The following is a 23,290-nucleotide window of genomic DNA, read 5'->3' as shown; positions in this document are numbered from 1 at the left end:
CTTTAAATCATTTTAATTAATTAGGTAATATGTGGTTTTCCTTAATTATTAATATTGTAGCCGAGAAAAACAAGAGACGATGTAAACAATAAAAGAACGCGGATTTAACGTAGTTTACTAAAATAAAATTTGACTAATATTGAAGGGATCAAAACAAAGATTATATCATAACAGATTATGGGTGTGACACGATTTTATATAACACTTGGTCTCTTAAAATCCTAAAAAATACAAAATTGGGATTATAAACGATGTTTTTTTAAAATAAATACTTCAGTTTTCTAAGGTGACCGAATACAATTTTAAATAAGTCTCAACTAGGTCAACATCAATATCTTAGTAAAGAGTCTTCAATATTATCATAATATTATAATAAAATATCTGACATCTTTTTATTAAAATTATACACTATTACTCAACAATTTCATATAACTGAATACACATCACTTATTACCCCACTTAGTGGTAATAGTTGGTTTAATAGACAAAAAAAAAAAAAAAGTCACGGTTCAATTCCATCTAAAAGCGAATTGAGTTTAAGCGAAGGATCATCGTTGTGGGGTATCATGCTATTTCACCTTTAATTCAAAAAAAAAAAAATAGAATTGTATCAAATTCATCTATTAGTTTTATAAACATACTATCAATTAATAATAATACAGATTGTTAATTCAAGAAATGTCAATTTTCAATTAATGTTTTGCTACAATCTTATCCAGTCGACATAAAACATTGAGACCCCACCCTGCGACTATCTCTTTATACAGATACATAAACTAGAATACTCCAATATCCTTTTTTCAGATATATATATATTCTGTAAAAATAATAAAAATACAAACAATTGAATTCTGAAAATTATGCAATACAAACAAAATAAAATAAAAAATAATTGCAAAATACTTGGTCCTTAATTGTATTGTTATTCAATAAATAGCATTTGACTATTTATACAGAAAATCAGCTTAAAAATTCATATAGAACCCACCAACAATAGTTAAACAAGAAAGGTAACTAAATAAGATTACAATCTATAACAAAATGTGAAACAAAAACAGTACAAAAACAGTTTCAAATATAGCTGCTAACAACATATCAAGATATTAATCTAACGGTTAAGTCTACAGATCAGCCGATCACTTGTCTTCTCCATCATCGTCGTCGTCATCATCATCCTTCTCATCATCATCTTTCTCGTCGGCAGAATTGGATTCTCCTTGATCATCATCTTCTTCTTCTTCCTCGTCTTCATCTTCTTCGTCATCTGTCATATTGTTTATGACTTCAGTGATTATCTCCTTCACCTCGGCTTTTCTATGCAAAAGATCTAGCTCAAAATGTTTGCCTGTCAATAAACATGTGTTATTTATGTCAAAAGGGTGTGAAGGGCGTGTTAAACTAACTAAAAACAACTCAATCATGAAACTAACCTAGTAATTTGATAATATCTGCCAAAGTTGCCTGCAAAATGAACAAAGACAATTAAAAAACATAGAGCAATAACGAGAATTTTTCGTATTTTCCAAGCAGAACTTACCGTATTGAAGTTAACTTCCTTCAAAGTATCTACAACAACTGCATGTATTTCTTCTCTGCTGGGTTCTGGTTTAGACTTCTTTCCAACCTTTCGTTTTCCTTTTTCTACTCCATGAAAAAATAGCAGAGAAATTACACATCCATTACAAAATTCAGATTTTAATAAAAGAAGCATTTAACTTTAACATACCTTGATCCTTTGACGACGACTTGCCTTTCTCCTTCACTGGTTTTTCCTTTTCCTTCTCAACTTTTTTGCTCTTACTTGCTGAGACCACCTTCTGTTTTGAAGCAGCTGATCCAGAAGCCTCCACAGAATCACTTGCACGCTTCTTTTTCGCAACACTGGTAGATATTTTGGGGGATTTTACAGATTTATCCTCCTTTTCTTTGCTCCCAGACTCTTTCACAGACTTCTTAGTTGATTTTTTCTCAGATGGAACCTTCTTTTTAGGTTTTTCTTCTTCTCCCTCTTCCTTATCTTCAGACTTAGTCTCTTCATCACTTTCTTGCTCGTGAACCTTCTCATCCTCATCCATATCCTCAGAACCAGATTTGGTGTCTAAAGGCAGAGTTACATCATCATCATCCTCATCTTCTTCATCATCTTCCTCTGCTTCAGGAACTTGTTCCTCCTTGTCATCAGTTTCAGTTTCCTTCTTCTTCTTCTACTCATCAAAATGAAGGGAATTAAAAATATAGACACCAGAGAGGATGTTCAACTTCAAAATTAGTCTTTTTCAGTTTTCTATTGTAAAATTTTGCATGTACAATCATTCATCCTTTAACTTGCAATCACCATATAAAAATACTTAGTCTATTTGAAATGGAAATACACTCGGTTGATGTAGAAGACAACTTTATATTATTCCAAGACTATCAATAGAAAACGTCAGTTTAAAACAGGCTTCCAAAATAAGGCAATGTCTATATTTGGTTTAAATCTTGTGCCACTATTGCATCATTTGATTTTGATGTTAATATATAATAATGTTTTGTCTTGATAAATAACAAACTATAAAAAGCAGAGTTTTGTATAAACATGGAAAAATTAAATAAACCAATTAAAGGAACTATTTTTTGAAAAGGTGAGATGCTACCAGTTAGAGTAACTTAAAACAAAGATAAATGTCAATAACATCCTAATGAAACCAAGAGTGTTGTATGCAGCACAATCAGTGTTGAATGTATAATATAATTGCCACATAACCAAATGCAACTTCAAAAGAGTTGCCATGTCAGTTGCTAAATAATCTTTACAGAATTTTGACTTTTAAAATTGTAGAGAACAAACCTTTGAAGGCCTCTCACGAGATCTCTTTGCCACCCTTGCCTTTCGCTTTTTGCTTCTCTGTGTATGTAAAGTAACATGATAAGGTAAAAAGAAAAAGGAAATCATGAACACTGAAAAGGGCAAATGTATTTATATCAAAATAATCAAGCCACGAAAAATTTAACCTGTTCTTTTTCAGCAAGCAAGGTATCAGTGGTAGCTTCTGGAGCTTCCAAAAATTCCAACAACTTTATTGAAAGTTCCTCCTGAAAATATCATTCAAATGAAAGAAAAGATTAATCCATTATCCCAGTAAGCATGTACAATCATCATCTAATAACACTTACCTTCTTAGTGGAAGTCTTATTAACTGGAATGTTAAGAACATCGCAGAAATCCAATAGCTTCTCCTTAATACATTTGTCAAGTTTATCCTTAATCTTACCCTTTTGCTTTTCCTGTTGAAAACTTAATTAGTGAAGAGTGCCAAGGGTTCCAACACTAGTTTGACTGGTAAATATAATATAACATCATAATCTAAACCTGTTGCATGCATATTCAGGTTGCAAAAGAGACAACAAAAAGAATAATTGCAGATAAGTAAAAACAAGTCTTTCAATGTTGAACAATGTACCTCGTTCTCAATCCACACATAGCCAGAAAAGTTGCCAATGTTTTTCTTTAATGTGTGTATCTGCAAACAACAAACAAAACAAAGTTACTCTTGTTATACAATCTGGCACATGAAAATGGATTATGTAAGCATTCCTGATCCACCAAGTCAAATCAAGAGATAAAAAATACAAATATAGATTTAGACACTGCTTGAATCATTAATAAAAAAGGCACCATAAAAAATAAATACACAACCTAGAAGTATTACCTTTGTTTTCTTTCCAAACAGGATTGAGTGAAGAACCTGCAAATTGTCATCAGGCTTTCTCTTTGATAACTTGTAAGCCACTGGAAAATTCAAATTTTTAGATCCCAAAAAATATCATTATTAAGGCAACAAGCAAGCAGAATTTTATGTATTATCTTATTTTCCAGCATTTTCACTGATGAAAAGTTTAAAAATAACAGAGGCACATATGAAATCTACTTCAGAACAAAACTGCAAATAACCTCTAAATGCTCAGTATAACATCATTAACAGGGTTTCAGGATTAAAGCAAACAAGCAGTCTATATACAACTCCATGTACAACAATGTGGAACTAATATTAGCTATTGAACTTTAGGACCATGCCCTGTCATAAAGAACAACCTGTACCCATAGAGACCATATACTTTCAGGAGAATTTCTTATCCTAACTTATTTAAAGAGTAAATTTGAATAAACACATAAAGAGCATGTGCACAGTCCAACCAAGCCCCTGAACACAACTAGTAAGAATTCAAAACCATCAACATTCAGTTAAGGTTCTCCAAACATAAAAACTGAACCAGACATTTAGGTTGTAGTTCTGCAAGTACTACTGGACTATTGCCATTATATCATACTACAAGACAAGACATATTTGAAACGACTTAACATAGAGGTGGGTTGAATCCAACCACAACTCACCTCCAAAAAGTGATGATCTATAATATATAATTATCAAGTTAAAATTAGAGCAATCGCATACAAGTGAATTGTACCCTCTTGTAAGATTATTCTAAACCAGGTCATTGGAAACAACAGGCATTGCTCGACATTTATAGTCAAAAAACATAGAAAATTAGGATGCATACTTTAAATTGCTGACTTGTTAAAATGATTGATGAACAAGGAATAAATCAGTCTAAACTATCTAGGAATACTTGCAAAACTAAATGAAAACCTTGGCATGTATAAGTCTATTACACTTCCAGGTTTCCACCAACATACATAAACATAATAACAGTCCAATTCACAATCTTGTTCAGAACAAAGCACATAAAACAGTAAAACTTTCAAGGAGAACATGAATACATACCATTGGGTATATCTTTAAGATGTGTGCCTTTACCCTGCATATATGAGATCTTGATTAGAAACCCATCGATAACACTATCAAAATATTCATATAAAAAATTGTTTCACAGCAAATACCTGCTCAATTGATAACCCCTTAGTCGCACTTCTTGATGATTGGGGTGCTGAATAGCGTTCAACCGTCTTCCTTTCCCGTGTTGGCCTTTCATTAGGCGTAACAGGCTCTTCCTTGTCTGAAGCCGGTGATTTAGTTGTCTTCTCAGATCTCCTCTTACGAACTTTCTTCACCTTCTTCTCTTCATTTTCACTATTCTCTTCCGCATTCACTTCAGATCCCTCCTTTACTTTCTCAGCCTCAGCTATTTCAACATCCTCCACTCTCTTCTCTGCTTCTTCCTCGACGTATTTCCCTTCCTTAACCGCTCCTTCTTCCTTCTGTTCCACTTCCTTCGCCGCTTCTTCTTCCACCATGTTTTCCCCTTCCTTCGCCTCTTCTTTCTCTTCCGTGTCCTTCTCTTTGCCTTGATCTGGCTTCTCCACCAACTCTTGAGCTGGTTTCATATCTAAATCGACCGTATCTTGCCGTTTTTCGTCTTCTAGGGTTTCCATTTTCCGTACAGAAACAGTCAGCTTGCAGTTTCTGGAATGAGAAATAAGAGCGATGAATACTGTAATCGGATCAGAGAGGTAATCGAAAGGAAAAACAAAGAGAAGAAGATTGTACGTACTTGCTTCAGTGAGTGAAGATGCGAGGGTTTTGAGCTTCCGAAACAGGGTTAAAGAGAGAAATTAGGGATCGGGATCAATTTATTGGGCGCGCTGATTGAATATGAGATGGGGTTTCAAATTTTCGTAGCCAAATTTGTGAGCGGGATCTGCTTCTTCTTCGCCGTGCCGGCGCGGTTTTATTTTTGGAAATCGCGGCAAATTCAAGGTCTAGTTTCATTTCGATTTTAAACCAAAAATAATTATAATTATCAAACTAGGGCTCTTTATAGCATGTTAATTCAAATTTCGGACATTTTCTTTTAAACCTTACGATTTGAGGTTTTATTATTTAAGTTATACAAAAATGAGTTTTCGTATCAAACGTTTTCAAATTTCGTTAACTTAATATCTACGTAGTATTATTCAATATCACTCATTTAATTATTGAAGATGTTCTCTAACTAAATTCTGAAAATCGGAAGAACCTCAAACCAAATCGGTGCCAAGTTGAATCTCCTCAGTTGTGAATTATAGTTGCGTCTACTATTTTCGGTGGAGAATCATATCATCCTCGGTCGAAAACCATGTCCACTATTAAAAATCGTTTCATGATCGATGTTTTCGACCGAGGGGCCAGATCAATAGTTATGAAAACTCTTCTTGTGGTCCAGTTTGGGACGACACGTTAAAAGGCTCAGACATCATTCTCAAATTTCAAGACGTTCTTGACTAAATTTCAAAAATCGAAAGAAACTCAAACCAAATCGGTGTTAAGTTGAATCTTCTCAACGAATTAGTGTTTTGACTACCGATTCTCTAAGATTCATAATGTTACTTTTTAAAAATCACGAACAGGGCATCTACACTAGGGCATCTACACTGGCTGAAAATAGATAGATTCATAAGGCGAATGAAATAGAGTTCTTTTTGAGTGACAGAGATTCTGATTCAACTTCTCCCACCACAAGAAATAAAGTAGATATAGGTTTGGTTCGGTTTGAGTTATTGAAATAACCTAAATCCAAAAAATATCACATCACTCCCTTCATATCGTCATTTTATTCACGTCACTTAATTAATTAATTAATTAATCAGAATATTAAAATATCTTTTTATTTTAAATTGTTATTTTTTATTTTATCATTTTATATTAATACACTTTAAGTATTTTAAGAAAAAAAAATTATACACCTCCTCAAAATCACCACAAATTATTATTTTTCAAATGAACATTATCAAAGCCATAGTGAAACTAATCTATTAGAGCTTGTCTCAAATTGGGTTTTTATGATTTTATCTAGAAACTCAAACCTTGCCTCTAACTTCCTTTCATCAATTAAATCATACTTTTTAATATACAAAATATCAAAATACCATTGTTTTGAAAATCGTTCTATACATAAACTCAATTTTTTTTGGCAAACTTCGGTTCGATCAGTTCAACTGGTTAAACCACTTGTCAGACCGGAATATTGCACTCATCCTGTTAGGATTTGTATCTCCCAAATCCGACCAGCTTGAAACAATCTGTAAAAATGCAAGAAAGAAGAACACAAAAAGACACTAATTTATAGTGGTTCACTAAAATTGAGCTACGTTCACTTTAAGCACCACCAGATTTTACTATTAAGAAGAAGAAGGAATACAGAGTTTTTGCCTCACACTTTATCTCTCTAGAATTATGTTTTTATTATGTAAACTCTTAATAATCACATATTTATATGGTAAACATTCAGGTAATAAAACCTAAATAACTTTTGGTCAGGCCCAAGCCCAAAACCAAATACAAACTCAATAAACTCTAATTAACAACGTAGAGTTTATTATAAGTGAATGCTCCATAACTCAACAATCTCCCACTTGGAGACTAACTTCATCATCTCTCGATCGATAGCGGTTTTCCATCCGGTGTCTTAACGAAGAAGACCAACTGAAGTTGCACACAACTTCAGTTTCTCATTTGTCACAGCTTTCGTCAACATATCAGTTGGATTCTCACTCCCGATAATATTCTCAAGAGATAATACTCCATCTTCTAAAGTTGATCGGATGAAATGATAACGAACTTGTATATGCTTCGTCCTGCCATGATAAATATGATTTTTTTGCCAAATGAATGACACTCTGACTATCACATCGCAACACACTTCCCTCGTAGTCTTTACCCAATTCTCGCAAAAAGGGTTGTAACCACATCATCTCCTTAGCAGCCTCTGTCACAGTAATATACTCTGTCTCACAACTAGAAAGAGCAACAACCTTCTACAATTTTGAAACCCAACTGATTGCAGTACCTCCCAGAGTATAAATGTACCATGTTGTGCTCTTCCTACTATTAACATCACCACTATTATCTACATCAACATATCCTTCCAAACCTATATTAGACTTTCGAAAACACAAAGTGAGACACGTACTTCCTCTTAAGTATCGTAGTATCCACTTTACTGCTTCGCAATGTTGTCTACCCGGGTTGCTCATGAATCTATTAACAACTCCCACTGCATGTGCTATGTCTGGTCTTGTGCAAACCATCGCATACATAATACAACCAATGACAGAGGAATACAGAATAGTGACCATATAATTTTTCTCCTCCTATGTTGAAGGCGATTGGTCTTTAGATAGTCTGAAGTGACTAGCTAAGGGGGTAGTAATTGGTTTTGCATCATACAAGTTGAACCTGCTAAGAATTTTCTTCATATATTCTTCTTGTGAAAGCTTAAGAACTTCTTCATCCCTGAAAATTCTCATCCCAATGATTAGTTTAGCAACACCCAAATCCTTCATTGCAAACTTTTCAAACAATTTTTTCTTGAGTTTGTTAATCTTATACAAATTTGCTCCAACAATCAACATGTCATCAACGTAGAGGAGTAGAAAAATGTACGATTTATCAAATCTCTTGATATAGCATCAATGATCAGCGTTACTTTTTATGAAGCTATCAAACTTCTTGTACCATTGCATTGAAGCCTATTTCAAACCATACAGACTTTTCTGAAACTTACACACAAGATCATATTTTCCTTTGATTTCAAATACTTCTGGATGTCGCGTGTAAATCTCTTCATCTAAATCACCATGAAGAAAAGCAGTTTTGACATTCATTTGTTGAAGATGAAGGTCTTCTTTCAAAACCAAACTCAAAATAGTTTTGATTGTCATCAATTTAACTACTAAAGAGAATATCTCATTGTAGTCAATACCTTATTTCTGTTAAAATTCTTTCACAATCAATCTTGCATTGTACCACATTATTTTATCATGTTCTTCTTTAATCCTAAAGATCCATTTGTTGTGAAGTGTTTTCTTTCCCTTTGGTAGCTTAGTGAGCTCAAAGTCTGATTCAACGTCAAAGAGTCCATCTCATCTTTCATCGCAGACTCCCACTTAACTGATTTATCAGATTGTATTACTTCCTCATAGCACTCAGGTTCACCTCTATCTGTCAACAATATATAGTTCAGAGATGGAGACCACCTCTTGACTGGTTTTCGATTCCTTGATGATCTTTCAACTATATAACAGGTGTTTGTTGATTTTTCTCTGAGTCCACGTTCTCAACGATTTCATCTTCAACAACACATTGTTCTTCTTCGATAGTCGGTATATATTCATATGAAAATTCTCTCAAATCGACTGTACCAGTCTCTTCCAACTTGGAATCACCATTTGATGTATTCCCTGTTAGGATTTGTATCTCCCAAATCCGACCAGCTTGAAACAATCTGTAAAAAATACAAGAAAGAAGAACACAAGAACACACAGATTTATAGTGGTTCACTCAAATTGAGCTACATCCACTTCAGCCACCACCAGATTTCACTATGAAGAAAAAGAAGGAATACATAGCTTTTGCCTCACACTTTATCTCTCTAGAATTCTATCTTAACCATGTAAACCCTTAATAATCACATATTTATAGGGTAAACATTCAAGTAATAAATCTAAATAACTTTGGTCAGGCCCAAGCCCAAAACCAAAAAAGATAAACCCAATAAACTATAATTAACAATGTAGAGTTTATTATAAGTGTAGGCTCCATAACTCAACATTCCCAACACAATCTTTATAGAGAACCTGTTCATTGAAGATAACATTTCTACTACGAATGATCTTCCGAATTTGATTATCCCAGAAACGATAATCAAACTCGATATCACCATAACCAATAAAAAAATATTTATTAGACTTTGAATCAAGTTTGCTCCTATCATATTCATTAATATGAACATATGATAAATAACCAAACACTTTCAAATAAGAAAGGTTTACCTTTTTATTGCTCCAGGCTTCTTCAGAAATTATGAATTTAAGAGGAATAGAGGGTCCCTTGTTTATCAAGTAGGCAACAGTGTTTATAGCTTCTGCCCAGAAGGTTTTAAGCAGCCCTACATGCAATCTCATGCTTCTAGCACGCTCGTTCAATGTTCGATTCATTCGTTTAGCTACTCCATTCTCTTGAGGCGTTCGGGGAACAGTCTTCACCATACTGATCCCATTCACAACACAATACTCTTTGAAATCTGAATTGATATATTCACCTCCGTTGTCGGATTTCAAGCACTTAACTTTCTGATTTGTTTCATTTTCAACCAAAGTCTTCAATTTCTTGAAAATAACAAATACTTCAAACTTATGCTTCATAAAATATACACATACATTTCTTGTCGAATTATCTATAAACGTCACGTAGTATTGTGATCCGCCAATAGAAAAACAGGTGCAAGTCCTCACACATCAGTGTGTACCAATTATAGTTTTTATTTCTTGAGTTCCTTCCCAATCTTTAAGAAACTCACCCGTTTCTGTTTTTCAAGAATGCAGTTTTCACATAACTTATGTTCAACAGACTTTAGTTCTGGAATTTGTCCATTCTTCAAAAGAATTTTCATCCATTTTCACTCATATGGCCCAACCTGTAATGCCACAGCTCACTGTTCTTCGAGTCATCAACTATAGCAGCAACTGTTTATCTGCAAATTGAAGTCGTGTTTAACGTTCCAGTTTTGTGACCTTGAGCAACAACTATTGCTCCTTCAGTCACCTTCCATGCACCATTTTCACAAATGAAATTGTGACCTTCTTCATTAAGTTGTGTAACAGAAATCAGATTGCGCATTAAACCTGGAATGTGTCTCACCTTATTAATCTTCCAAACAGAACCATTTGCCATCTTCAATTTGATGTCTCTCATACCAACAATATCCAGTGGTTCACCATCTACGAGATAAACTTTCCCACAGTTTCCAGCCACATAATTCTCCATTAATTCTTTGTGGACAATGGTGTGGAAAGACGCTCCCGAGTCTAAAACCCATGAATCTATCGGGCTATCAGCAGAAAGAAGTAATGCATCAGTGACAATTTCTGTAACAACGTTGGCTGTATCATTTTTATCATCATTGTTTCTCTTCGGTGCTTTGCAGTTCCTCTTCAAATGACCATGTTTACCACAATTCTAGCACTCAAATGTCCGTACAGACTTGGACTGACTCCTCTTGCTCCTCGACATAAATCTGCTCTTACCTCGGTTGAAATTTCTATCATTACCTCTACTCCTATTTTTCACATTCAAAGCAGAACCTTTGAACGTTTCACCATAATCAATTTTACGAACCTCTTCAGTAAGAATACGATCTCTAACTTCAAAAAATTTCAGTTTAGCATTTTCAACTGAATTACTAATTGTTGCCCTCATAGGTTCTCAGTTATTTGGTAGAGATGCTAACAAAATCAGGGCACTAATTTTATCCCCAAAATCAATCTCAACAGATAGCAATTGATTCACAATTGTATTGAATTCATTCAAATGAGTAGTAACAGAAGTACCATCAACCATTTTTAAGTAAAAAAGTTTTTTCATTAAGTGTACATTGTTGTTAGCAGATGATTTCTCATACATATTAGAAAGAGCTTTAATCAAACCCATTGTGGTCTTCTCCTTTGCTTAATTGTGAGCAACCATCTTGGCTAGCGTCAATCGGACAACTCCCAAAATCTGTCTATCAAGGAGTTTTCATTCAACTTTATCCATCTTCTCTGGTTTCTCACTCAAAGAACATGAAGCTTATTTCCATAGAGATAATCTTCAATCTGCATTCTCCAGAAGGAATAATTTGTCCCATCGAATCTTCCAATACCATGTCCTATATTGTTCTCACTTGGCATTGTTTCCAATGCTCAGATCTAGCCTAGTTGCTCTGATACCAGTTGTTCGAATTTGTATCTCCCAAATCCGATTAGCTTGAATCAATCTGTAAAAATGCAAGAAAGAAGAACATAAGAAAACACAGATTTATAGTAGTTAACTCAAATTGAGCTACGTCCACTTCATGCACCACCAGATTTCACTATGAAGAAGAATAAGGGGGAATACAAAGTTTTTGCCTCACACTTTATCTCTCTAGAATTATGTCTTCATCGAGTAAACCCTCAATAATCACATATTTATAGGGTAAACATTCAGATAATAAAACCTAAATAACTCTTGGTCAGACCCAATCCCAAAACCAAATACAAACACAATAAACTCTAATTAACAATATAGAGTTTATTATAGTGTAGGCTCCATAACTCAACACATGTTTGGAATTGATATTCTAAAAGCAATTGAATTGGTGATTAAAGAGGAGTATTATATTGCAGCAATACCCCTATTGGAAATGCCTACTAATATATTTGCTCTTGTATTTGGAGATCCAAATAAAGAGTCGTTTTGGAAACTTTACTTCAGAGAGATTTAAAAAAAATGATTTTATAATATTCTGAATATGGAACGGAACCAACAATCGAAACAATAAATGTTTTCAAATGGGGTTTATAGTACATTGTAAAATCGACCAAAGCACACCTCCAACTAATTAACAACCAAATCTAGGTATATCATTCTATCGGTAACTTCCATACATGGTAACTTCCATACATGATTTGCATGACAATTGCAGTTTCATACAAATAAGATCCCTAAAAGATAACAAAAATCAATTGAAAGACAAAGTCATGTTAATATGTATACTCGTATACAAATTATGCTATAAACCCCAAATCCAAAGAAATAGAAGAACTAACCATCTTGATTTGGAAAAGAACTAACCCAAAGTAAAAGTAGATGAATTGAGGTCATTGAATAGATAAGGAGAATAAACTAAAGAGTGAAGAAGATAGAAATTATAGATATAAGTCGAGTGATGAGTTGATGTCGCTAAATAAATAAGGAGAAGAACTAAGGATTGAAGAACATATAAATTATAGATATGAGCCGAGTGATAGCCTATTCTAATGGGTAACCTTTCCAACCGGAAATTGTTGGTTCGGATTTCCGATTGAATCGGATTTTGTCCTGTTCAAAAAGACTCTATTTTCGCTTTCATGTGACCACGATTGAAATGGCTCTTGTTCTCAGACCGAGAATCCTATCTTCCTAAATCAAATGGCGAAAATCCTTATCACTCTTTTTTTCAAGTCAAGAATGTGTAAACCGATGCCATAGGCTTAGAACATCGAAATAGGAGTAGTAGTTAACTCAAACGGGGGGCAATGGGTAGACAACTCAATAGGCACTTAGTGTGGGGAGGTAGCCGTTCACTCGTCTTTCAGCTGCGTAGGATTCTCAAATTATCTTTTTTTATACTGACTTCAGAGAAAAATATTTTAGTAAGAAGCAGGGGATAACAAAATAAAAGAGAGAAGATGGGCCAGGAACGTTCATTTCATTAAGTCTTTTAGTTCGACTATCTTGAAAGAAAGGATTATCCAATCAAACTAATGTCTAAAAGAAAGTGTATCCATAAATGGAATTGAATTAGAAAGAGAGATTCTCCTTTCTATAATTTATATAATAGGGGTAGGCTGCATAACCGGTCTTTCCGGAAAGGAAAAAAATTCCTCACTGCATCGGTGTAGTCTCACCTCTCGCTAATAGTGAATGTAAAAGAGTCCAACTCCTAGTTGTCATTCCATTTTTTACGAGCCCCCAAAGGATGATAAATTCGTTATCATAGTTTTTGAACTTCTGCTACGAAAGAAAAGACCTTGACTTCAAAAAGCATAAGATTGACCGCTTCGCCCCTAAGCTAGCTCTCGTTTTCTTTCTCGAAAGTAAATCCTAAATTTCAGGTCAAATGAATTAAGCCAGAAGCTAAGGGCTTTGTTCAAGTGGTTTGCCAATCCATTTTTCTATATACGAAAGCGAGAATCCTCTCGTAAGCACGCCCGCCTTTCAATTCATTCTTCATCCGCACGTCTACTCTCACAAAACGGAAGTCGTCATCAAACTTACCTAGATTTCCGCATTAAAGTAAAAAATTGGATCGCCCATTCAACTGTATCACGGTGGGACAGGTTAGACCGCCGTCGGACGACGCATTACAACTATGCAAAATACCCGTCTTTTAAATATTTTTTAATTTATAACTTTAAACAAGTAAGGGTAATAAAGTAATTAACCTTTAAAAAATTAGTCTTTTTAATTCTTACACCAAAAAATATTTTTTATAAATACATATACTATCTATGGAACAATGGTCAATAATGTTTGAAAGTTTAAACAAGTCTTATATTAGAACGAAAAATAAAATTTAAAATTGTTAAAACGAAATATTGTTTGGTATAATTTTATCAATAAAAACCTAGATTTATGTGATTTGAAAGAAAAAGTATAAAATCTCAATATATGGAGTCCCAATTTGAAATAATTTTTTTTTTGGGTTATAGTTAAATAAAAGTGTAACAATAAAATTATAGATATAAATTCTATTATATTTGTTTATCCTCTCTAAAAAAATCATATATATATATATATATATATATTTGATAAGATGTGTTAAAAGATTAAAATACAAATACCAATTTTACCCTAAAACAAGCCGTGAAGTCTTTCACGTATTGACGGCGGCGGTGGTTTCAACCGGAAGCTCCGGCTAAGAATGGATAGTTCAATGGATTTGAAGACCTCCTCCGGCCAATCTCCGTCCGACGATCATCATCTCGATCTCTACACAATCCCTACGCACTCCAGTAAGTCTTTCTCTTTCTCTTTCTATTAACATCTCAATTCTCTTCAATGGATTTGAAAACCTAAATTGCTTTATTTGAAAACAAGGTTGGTTCTTATGGAACGACATTCACGACACCGAGAAACTACACCTCCGAGAATTCTTCGACGGAAGTTCCATGACTAGAACTCCAAAGATTTACAAGGAATATCGAGATTTCATTATTTCAAAGTATAGGGAAGATCCGTTAAGGAGACTTACATTTACTGAGATTCGTAAGTCGTTAGTTGGAGATGTATGTTTGCTTCATAAAGTGTTTAGTTTTCTGGATAAATGGGGGTTGATTAACTTTGGTGTGTTGGATGATGAGGAGAGAGTTGAGGATGTTGAGACTGAAGGAAATTGGAATGTTAAATTGGAGGAAGGTGCACCGATTGGTGTTCGTGTTGTGGCTGTTCCGAATTCGTTGAAGCCGGTTTGTTTGCCTCAGGATGGGAGTGATTCGAGTGGGAATGAGGTTGATAATGTTGTTAAATTGCCTGTTTTGGCTTCTTATAAGGATGTTTATGGTGAGGTGAAGGGAATGTTATGCGGGAATTGCAAAGAAGTTTGTGAATCCGAACATTATCATTGTACAAAGGTATATTCTTGTTTTAGACTCGTAAACTACGAAGAAATGGGACTTGCAATTTATCTCAATGGTTGTGTATATTCGTTTTATATTCTTTCTCGTTTAGTTTGAGCAAAGGTATAAATTGTTAATACCTTAAATACTTTCTTACATCTTCATTCATACTCGTAAACATTGGTTGATTAAAATACTAGAACTACGATGAATCGGGACTTGTGATTTATCTCAATGGTTGTGTATATTTGTTTTATATTCTTTCTCGTTTGGTTTGAGCAAAGATATCAATTGTTAATACCTTAAATACTTTCTTACATCTTCATTCGTACTCGTAAACATTGGTTGATTAAAATACTAGAACTACGATGAATCGGGACTTGCGATTTATCTCAATGGTTGTATATATTCGTTTTATATTCTTTCTCGTTTAGTTTGAGCAAAGATATCAATTGTTATTACCTTAAATACTTTCTTACATCTTCATTCATACAATCATTGATCACCTACTTGTTTGTTTCCTTGCTACTGCTAGAAGCTAGGTATGTATAAGCTTTAAGCTTGTATAACTGCTTCCATTGGAATTTCCAATGCGGAAATAGTAATACCTTTTACTAGGATCATCAATTCACATCGAGCATAGTTGTACTTATCTTTGGCGTCCGATACATTCTTATTTTAGTAAGCAAATTGTCTTAGACAGTAATTGGAGATTTTTTTGTGTTTCAGGAAGAGGACATGATAATCTGTTCAAAATGCTACAAGAATGGGAACTATGGGGTGAACAGGTCTGCGGATGATTTCAACCTCATTCAAAGCATTACTAACAAGACTAAATCTGATGCTATTTGGACGGAGGCAGAAACTTTGGTTCTTTTGGAATCTGTGTTCAAGCATGGAGATGATTGGGAAGCTGTAACACAAAATGTTAAGACAAAGAGTAAACAGGAATGTATATGGAAGCTTATACAGCTTCCGTTTGGGGAGTATATGTTTGGGTCTGCTTATAAGAAGGATCATACTGATGCTAATATGATTGTTTCCAAGCATGGAGAATTAACTTCAAACGAGTCTCATTCTCAAGAGAAAACTGAAGCAAAAGTCCAAGACAATGAGCTTGAGCATAAGGGTGAACAGAATGGAGATACTGAGATGGAGACACCAACTCTGAAGAGAAGACGTAGTGCTTCACCTTCAGACAATAGGGGTACATTGATGGAACAGGTTATTACTCTTTTTTCTTCATAAATCTTCAGAAGAAATTTGTTATCGGACATCATGGACATTTTTACTTATATAAATTTAAACCAAAACATTCACATACACTATATTTTAAATCAGAATCAGATGGTTTAATTAGAACAAGGTGATTTCAAATCAATCATCCAGTTTCTGAAGTTTTATTGATTTGATTCAAAAAATAAATTACTCGTCTTTCTGTTGTAATATCCAATTAATGTTAAAAAATCATAAAAATTCAAGCTTTCAAATGACATGTTACTTGACTGGAACAGGCGATATATATCATTTCAAGAGGTTTTTCAGTGAAAGGGTTATTTGAAAGTTTGAAATTTGTATTTACCCTAATATTGCTTCCCTTTTCTCTTGTTGCATAGTTTTCTTATCAGTTCCTATTATGTTGACTATCAACTTTCTGCAAATTAGGTAGCTCTCATATCCTCTTTAGTTGGTCCACATATCACTGCCTCTGCGGCCTCTGCTGCCATCACTGCACTCTGTCATGAAATCCAATGTCCAAATGAGATATTTGATGGTGATGATAGTGACAATCATGTCTTAGGATCTTCTCTGGAGGACATGCTTGACAGGTTAATATCTTCATGGTTTTTTAATAATGATATCTCTATTTTCTTTTGTTTCAATGTTTGTGGATTTTTTACCTGCTCTTTTCTCCATTCAGAGAACACCGGGATGAAGGTACAGAGGCTGGTGGAGGTCCTGGTGAGTCAGGTTAGTATATGTGAACTGTAGCTAATTTAAATATTTCTGCTTAAAAATGTAAAGCAAACTAAGCTATTGTATAGTTTGACTAGTGTAACTGCTTCCATCTTTTTTTAATATTCTTGTTCATGTAGAAACTCATTCAACCCAAGAAAAAGACACGATACCTTATACATTGAGGATAAGAGCTGCAACAGCCACTGCCCTTGGTGCTGCTGCTGCTCATGCCAAGTTGTTGGCTGATCAGGAAGAGCGAGAAATAGAAAATCAAATGGCAAATATAATTGAAGCACAGGTGAACTCTCCTTTTCTCCTTGTTGCTACATTTCTGGGTAAATTGAACCTTATACTAACAGGCTTTGATGATTGTTTTATTTTTTCATATAGTTAAAAAAATTGCGCCACAAAGTTGACAATTTTGAAGATCTGGAGCAGATAATGGAAAAGGAATATGCTCAAGTAGAAAGGCTTAAGAAGGCTCTCACATCAGATAGATTAAGTGTTTTACAGAATCTAATGAATGCTGGGATATCTGGATGGAGGGATCATGCTCCTGTAAAATCAGCCTAGTGGCTTTTGACAGACTTAAAAGGTTAGATGAGTAGTCAGATAGATGTTGGTTCTTTTAACCCTTCTATACTTGAGATATGTTGTTTGTTTTCGATTGTATGTTAAGCTCAAATTCGACACCCGACTGAACAGGGAAAATATTTTATGATTTTAGAAGCATCTGTATCTTGTATCAATCTGCCAATGTCAAGTTATTAACTATAATATATTTATAATCCGGAGACTTGTTTTAGTAATTACTTTGCACTGATATATTCCCTAAACTTGGTACATGACCAATATGAATTTGGTTTGACTTGCTCTAATGGTCATCTGATATGGAGGGCTTGGGATACTTAAAATTTGGATTGATTACATAAACACTTGGAAACTTAAAGCAATTAAAAATCTATATGCCTAGTTCAAGACCAAAGGAAGACACACAGAAAAGAGTCACAATTATTTGTGAAGACGGTTCTCCGATCTTCACAGGTTTCATCCAATTCAACCTAAACAGATGCATTAGCTAATTGCACTCAGGTATTTTTCGTCGAGTTTCTTATCGCACTCCACCATGCATTGTTTCATTGATATATAGGTGCTTATGAATGACCACACCACACCTAGCTCCTGGGCTAATACATAGACCACAAAAGTTTTGGGTGTTTGTTTATGAAACTTACTGCATATTATGGATGCACTTTTATTGATTAGCAACCTATGACCAATTACAAAGATTATTTGGGTACTGTTTATGAGACCAATTCTCACCTTCTCTTAGCAATATAGTAATCATGTTGTTCTGAATTTGTGAGGTTGCACCTTGATTAATATGGGTCATACCTAGCCTCTTACAAGGAATAAACCCTAATCTAAGAAAAACCCTTTTAAGAAGATGTGGTACATTATTTTTGTGGATTGTATTTCTTATTAGTTTTGGGGGCTGAATCAATCTGGCTGCATACAGGAATTTTATAAATGGTTAATTATATGTTTGTGCCCAAATATCCACTGACCCATCTTTTTCTCTATATATTTAAATGCCCTCAAAGTGTTTGATTGTATGCCCAATAGCCAGATTAGGGTTTCCATATATCTCTATTATCATCTACAAGCTCTAGTTCCTCTCTTATTGAAGAAAATATTACATGAGGACACAAGCTTGATACATTTTCAAAATATTTAATCTCTCTTGATATCTGGAGTTAGGAGTGACTCTGGATAAACGCATTGTTTCAGCCCACTTACATCCAAAATCTTCTTGCTCAAAGCCTCGGTTCGAGGAACCCCGGGTCTAGTGAGTAGAAAGATACGGTTTGCCCATTCCAACACTTCGGAAATGAACACCTTCAAGACAAATGTTGTTACCATCCAAGGCGGTTCTACCAAATACCTATCTCCTCGGCAAGCACTATTGACTATGCTTTTTGCCCCCTTTGTTACTTCCTCTACCGGCACTATGCTCATTTCAACCTAATAAGATAGCATTAGTTAATAATACCAAACACCACAATGAATTAGAATTAAGGTTAGAGTTAGGGTCATACATCGCGTAAATCTTGATCTACTATCATATGCCCGTTTTCGTCCATAAACTTCCCTTTCGTCATCTCCGATTCAATCAATCCTGGATTCACTATCGTGATTCCGATGTCAGACCCCACTTCCACCCTTAACGTCTCGTAAAAACTCACCACTGCCGCCTTACTTGCCTGTGTAATGTTGTGTTAGTTTCCTCCATAGAACATTATTATGTTAAAAAAAAACAGAGTATAAAGAGTTTACAATGTATAAGCTCATTCTTGGAACATTCAGCCAAGAAGCAGATGAGGCGATGACTATAATCTTGCCTTTAGTCTTCTTCAAGTGCGGAATAGCGAATCGAGTGGTATAAACATATCCCCAAAAGTTTGTGTCCTATGAATAAAATCAGGTGAAACCGTTTAATCGATTCTGAACCCATTTTTTTACGGGTTTTTCTTATCTAGATCGATAAACAACAAATGGAGGGGGTAATTGTATTTACCGTTACTTGAGCTACTTTAGTCATATCAGGAATTTCATCAAACAAACAAACTGGTGTAACCCCAGCACAGTTCACTAAATGGTCCACTGCAAGTTCAATATTATTAGATAATTCATTTCATTACATCAATAAAAACTACTTAAATTATATTTTCATATATCAGTATTAAAAAATCCCCATAATACCCTTACTTATAAAATAAACTGTCAATTTTTTATTATTATAGAATAGTCCATTTATATTAAAATTTTAAACATGAAAAAAATAAATAAATTGTTACTCTAACTCCTAAATACTCGATAATAACTATTAACTCTGAGTAGGTTATCAACTCCCGGACCTAATCGGACCTAATAAGTTATTGAGCTCGTACTCGATAATAACGATTAGTTTCGAAAAGTTACCTCGTCCAAATTGTTTGATAGCTTCATTGATCAATCTATCACAATCTTCAACCTTGGAAAGATCAGTCGGAACGGAGATAACTCCGGGAGAGCCCATGAGAATAGCTACGTCGGCGACTTGCCGGAGACTTTTCTCTCTCCTCGCCGCGAGGACTAAGTAAGCTCCTCTGATAGCATATTCGTAGGCTACATGCTGCACCCCACATATATATATACATATCAGAATTCAAACAATAAAGATAATATAGATAGATAGATAGATACATACCTCACCGATGCCGGATGAAGCTCCGGCGACGACGACAACTTTTCCGGCGACGTCTTCGGAGTAGAAGGCGCTTAGGATGTAGGAGAAGAGCTTGATGATAAGGTAAAATGGGAAGAAGGAATGGAGAGCGGAGATGGCAATACTTGGTAGAAAGGAATTGAGAAGATCATTAATCAGATCCATTATTTCTCACTTTCAGATTGAAAGAGAGAGAAAGCTAGTTATAATATTAGAGAGAGAGAGAGAAAGCTTCTGGTTTTCATGCATGCGAAGAAGATGACGCGTGGCCTGTAAGCTGGCTACCAGCGCGTACGCATTAAATTCTCTGTCATGTTTTTTTTTTTTTTTTTTTTTAATAAAAGTATATTATTTAAAATATAGTGATTATTCATTTATATTTATATAATATAGAAACTATAAAGACTTCATTTGTATTTTTTCATTAATGTATTGAGCAAAATTATTCGTTAAGTCTATTGAACCAAGTTGGGATTAAATTTTTTTATTCATTATTCGAGATTATTCATTTATCGAGGTTCTATTATTGTTTGAAAAATAATGTGAATTAGGAAATTGCTATTTTTTAATTTTCAGACTTTAAATAATACTCACTTTATTTATTCATCCATACCAACAAAGAAAATTGAGTAAGAGGGAAAATGACATTCACAAAGGATAATGTTAATCAAACTATTTTTGGAGTATAGTGTTTATATAGTCTATTCTTCTCAAGTATCCTAAGTTGTTTCACACTATAATGGGAAAGAGGTGAGTAATGACGTAACGTTTTGACGACGAAAAATTATATAAGTTATGGGCACCGAAGATGTTCGAAATAATCTTTTAAACTGAAAATTTTCGGATCAGATTTTGAGTCGAACCGTCCGGTCAGAAAGATACCAATATTGAAGTCAGAATTCGGAACTACCATTCACCCATTTCGCCACGTATTTTAAACTTTGTTAATATTACAAAAGAAAATAAAAAGTATATAAAAAAAACTAACACGCAATATCAATATTTTTTTAAGGATAAAGGCTCAAAAGATAAACATATTACACTAAAAACAACCAGTAAACTTCCAATCTTAGTATAAATATTTATTTCATCGTCCTATGTATTTATTATCACTTAACCTTAGCATGAGTTGACTCCTTCTCTAATAAAGCTCGTTGTCTTTCAAGAATAGCGCGACGACTTGCCCGTTCGATTAGCTCGGGACAAATCAAGTACCACAAATATAACCACTTGATCCACGACGGTTCCATTAAGAACCTCTCTCCACGATAAGCACTTCTCACAATCGCTTTTGCGCATCTTTCTGTCGTCTCCAATGGAACAAATCCCACTTTAACCTACACACCAAGAAAAATTAACACAATTCATATTTACTACTTTTAAATGACCTATAATTAATTCCCATATATCCCAACCTTGTTATTAAATTGACTTGATTGTGTAATTTCGGAATCTACCAAACCGGGTGCCACAATTGTTATTCCTATCTCCGATCCAATCTCCATTCTTAGTGCCTCGTAGAAACCAATCATAGCCGCCTTACTCGCCTAGACAAATTATCAAACTCATGTGAAAAAAACATTTGTACAAAAAAAAATGTAAAGAACATGTTTTCTTGTTACTTACGGTATAAATAGATAAAGTTGGCGTTGGATAACATCCGGCAAGAGAAGCTATAACGACGATCTTCCCTTTACTCTTTCTCAGATAAGGAATAGCAAAACGCGTGATGTAAACTGATCCCCAAAAGTTTATATTCTGCGCGTTTCAAAACATATAAATACTACTAAAATTTCACATAATCTATGTTTCGCGAAAAAGATTGAATTAATTTACCATAATTGGATGATTTTCAACATCATCATCAATAGTGTCTTCAAACAATGAAATTGGAGCTATTCCTGCATTGTTTATTACATAATCCACTGTTCCATTTGTAACAATCAAATAACCATTACAAATTGTGAATAATTATAAGTTTGAGACAAAAAAAATAAAACAAAACAATTCTGTCAATTACTCACATCTAGGAAAAGTTTCCATAGCTTTGTCAACAACATGTTTGCAGTCTCGACGATTTGAAACATCGCCACATACAATTATCGCGTTTGGCGAGCCCAATTGCATTGCTTTTTCAGCCACCAATCGAAGGCGATCTTCTCTTCGAGCCACCAAAACCAACTCAGCTCTTCCCTTGGCATACTCATAAGCAAGATGCTTCATAAACATAATTTTATAAAATCTTGATTAATTATAATAATGTAATCTCATAATTAATCAATAACAATAACACAATTTATGGTGTAATAATATGAATTACCTCTCCAATGCCTGAAGAAGCTCCTGTAATAAGAACTACTTTCCCTACCAAATCAGTCTTTTGATCGAAAGGCCTCTTCAAGAACTTGTTCGCGAGCTTATAAACGAGAATAACCGGTGAAAAGATGGCGAATATGAAGATCGATACAACGGGAACAACTATGTTCAATAAGTCTTGAACAAGATCCATCTTATCTTTAACTTTAACTTGTAATGACAACCATGAATATTTAAAACAACAGTTGTATTTTTAAATGGATCTGAATCTGATAATAGTGGACTTGGTCTAAATATATATATATTGTGTTGTATATATTAAATGAAACAAAGAAATAAGTGATATTAAATTTTGCCATCACCTAATCTAGAGTCTTAGATTTATTTATTTATTATTAATTTAAGTTATTTAACTTAGTGGATTCCAACGTGAGATTTTATTTCTTTCTTTAATTTAAAAAATAGTTTATTTCTGTAGATGATTTTTAAAGAGGTGTCATTTGTTTCTCGAAAGAATATTGAATTTTTCAACTCCAACCCTCTCCTATATCCAAACCTCTTACTTCCAAATATTTACATATTTACTGTTCAAATACCTAAAATGTAATTTTATATATTTAGTTTTTTTATATAATTTATTTATAACTTTT

The 23,290-nt window shown here is 34.1% G+C and overlaps 4 protein-coding genes across 5 annotated transcripts; 1 reads left to right on the top strand and 3 right to left on the bottom strand.

Moving 5' to 3' along the window:
* Positions 1-917: 917 nt before the first annotated feature.
* LOC124912959 (DEK domain-containing chromatin-associated protein 1-like) lies at positions 918-9,883 on the bottom strand. The gene is made up of 12 exons (XM_047453592.1): positions 9,752-9,883; positions 4,883-5,527; positions 4,767-4,800; positions 3,693-3,772; positions 3,444-3,503; positions 3,157-3,267; positions 2,995-3,075; positions 2,831-2,887; positions 1,727-2,204; positions 1,538-1,641; positions 1,431-1,461; positions 918-1,345 (listed from the first exon to the last, which is right to left on the bottom strand). Exons 1-12 carry the CDS (start codon positions 9,881-9,883, stop codon positions 1,137-1,139), a joined length of 2,022 nt encoding a protein of 673 aa, XP_047309548.1. The 3' UTR covers positions 918-1,136.
* Positions 9,884-14,308: 4,425 nt separating this feature from the next.
* On the top strand, positions 14,309-17,865 carry LOC124918635 (SWI/SNF complex subunit SWI3A). Of its 2 annotated transcripts, none has more exons than XM_047458682.1 (7): positions 14,309-14,494; positions 14,580-15,112; positions 15,827-16,321; positions 16,763-16,926; positions 17,019-17,059; positions 17,194-17,354; positions 17,447-17,865. In XM_047458682.1, the coding sequence occupies exons 1-7, from the start codon at positions 14,404-14,406 to the stop codon at positions 17,627-17,629; spliced, it is 1,668 nt and encodes a 555-aa protein (XP_047314638.1). In that variant the 5' UTR covers positions 14,309-14,403; the 3' UTR covers positions 17,630-17,865. The 2 variants fall into 2 exon arrangements, with proteins under 2 accessions (XP_047314638.1, XP_047314637.1); XM_047458681.1 differs by having other exon boundaries at positions 17,019-17,068.
* A 789-nt stretch (positions 17,866-18,654) lies between these two features.
* On the bottom strand, positions 18,655-20,545 carry LOC124918634 (11-beta-hydroxysteroid dehydrogenase A-like). Its single transcript, XM_047458680.1, has 6 exons — positions 20,307-20,545; positions 20,039-20,231; positions 19,635-19,720; positions 19,394-19,525; positions 19,156-19,320; positions 18,655-19,081 (listed from the first exon to the last, which is right to left on the bottom strand). The coding sequence occupies exons 1-6, from the start codon at positions 20,487-20,489 to the stop codon at positions 18,791-18,793; spliced, it is 1,050 nt and encodes a 349-aa protein (XP_047314636.1). The 5' UTR covers positions 20,490-20,545; the 3' UTR covers positions 18,655-18,790.
* Positions 20,546-21,299: 754 nt separating this feature from the next.
* On the bottom strand, positions 21,300-22,896 carry LOC124918633 (11-beta-hydroxysteroid dehydrogenase-like 2). The gene is made up of 6 exons (XM_047458679.1): positions 22,645-22,896; positions 22,349-22,541; positions 22,161-22,249; positions 21,951-22,082; positions 21,740-21,871; positions 21,300-21,661 (listed from the first exon to the last, which is right to left on the bottom strand). The coding sequence occupies exons 1-6, from the start codon at positions 22,831-22,833 to the stop codon at positions 21,434-21,436; spliced, it is 963 nt and encodes a 320-aa protein (XP_047314635.1). The 5' UTR covers positions 22,834-22,896; the 3' UTR covers positions 21,300-21,433.
* Positions 22,897-23,290: the final 394 nt, after the last annotated feature.

Source organism: Impatiens glandulifera, chromosome 1 (genome assembly GCF_907164915.1).
Source record: "Impatiens glandulifera chromosome 1, dImpGla2.1, whole genome shotgun sequence".
In the NCBI taxonomy this organism is placed as follows: domain Eukaryota; kingdom Viridiplantae; phylum Streptophyta; class Magnoliopsida; order Ericales; family Balsaminaceae; genus Impatiens; species Impatiens glandulifera.
The sequence above is the reverse complement of the archived record's forward strand: the minus strand, read 5'-3'. Positions and strand labels throughout refer to the sequence as shown.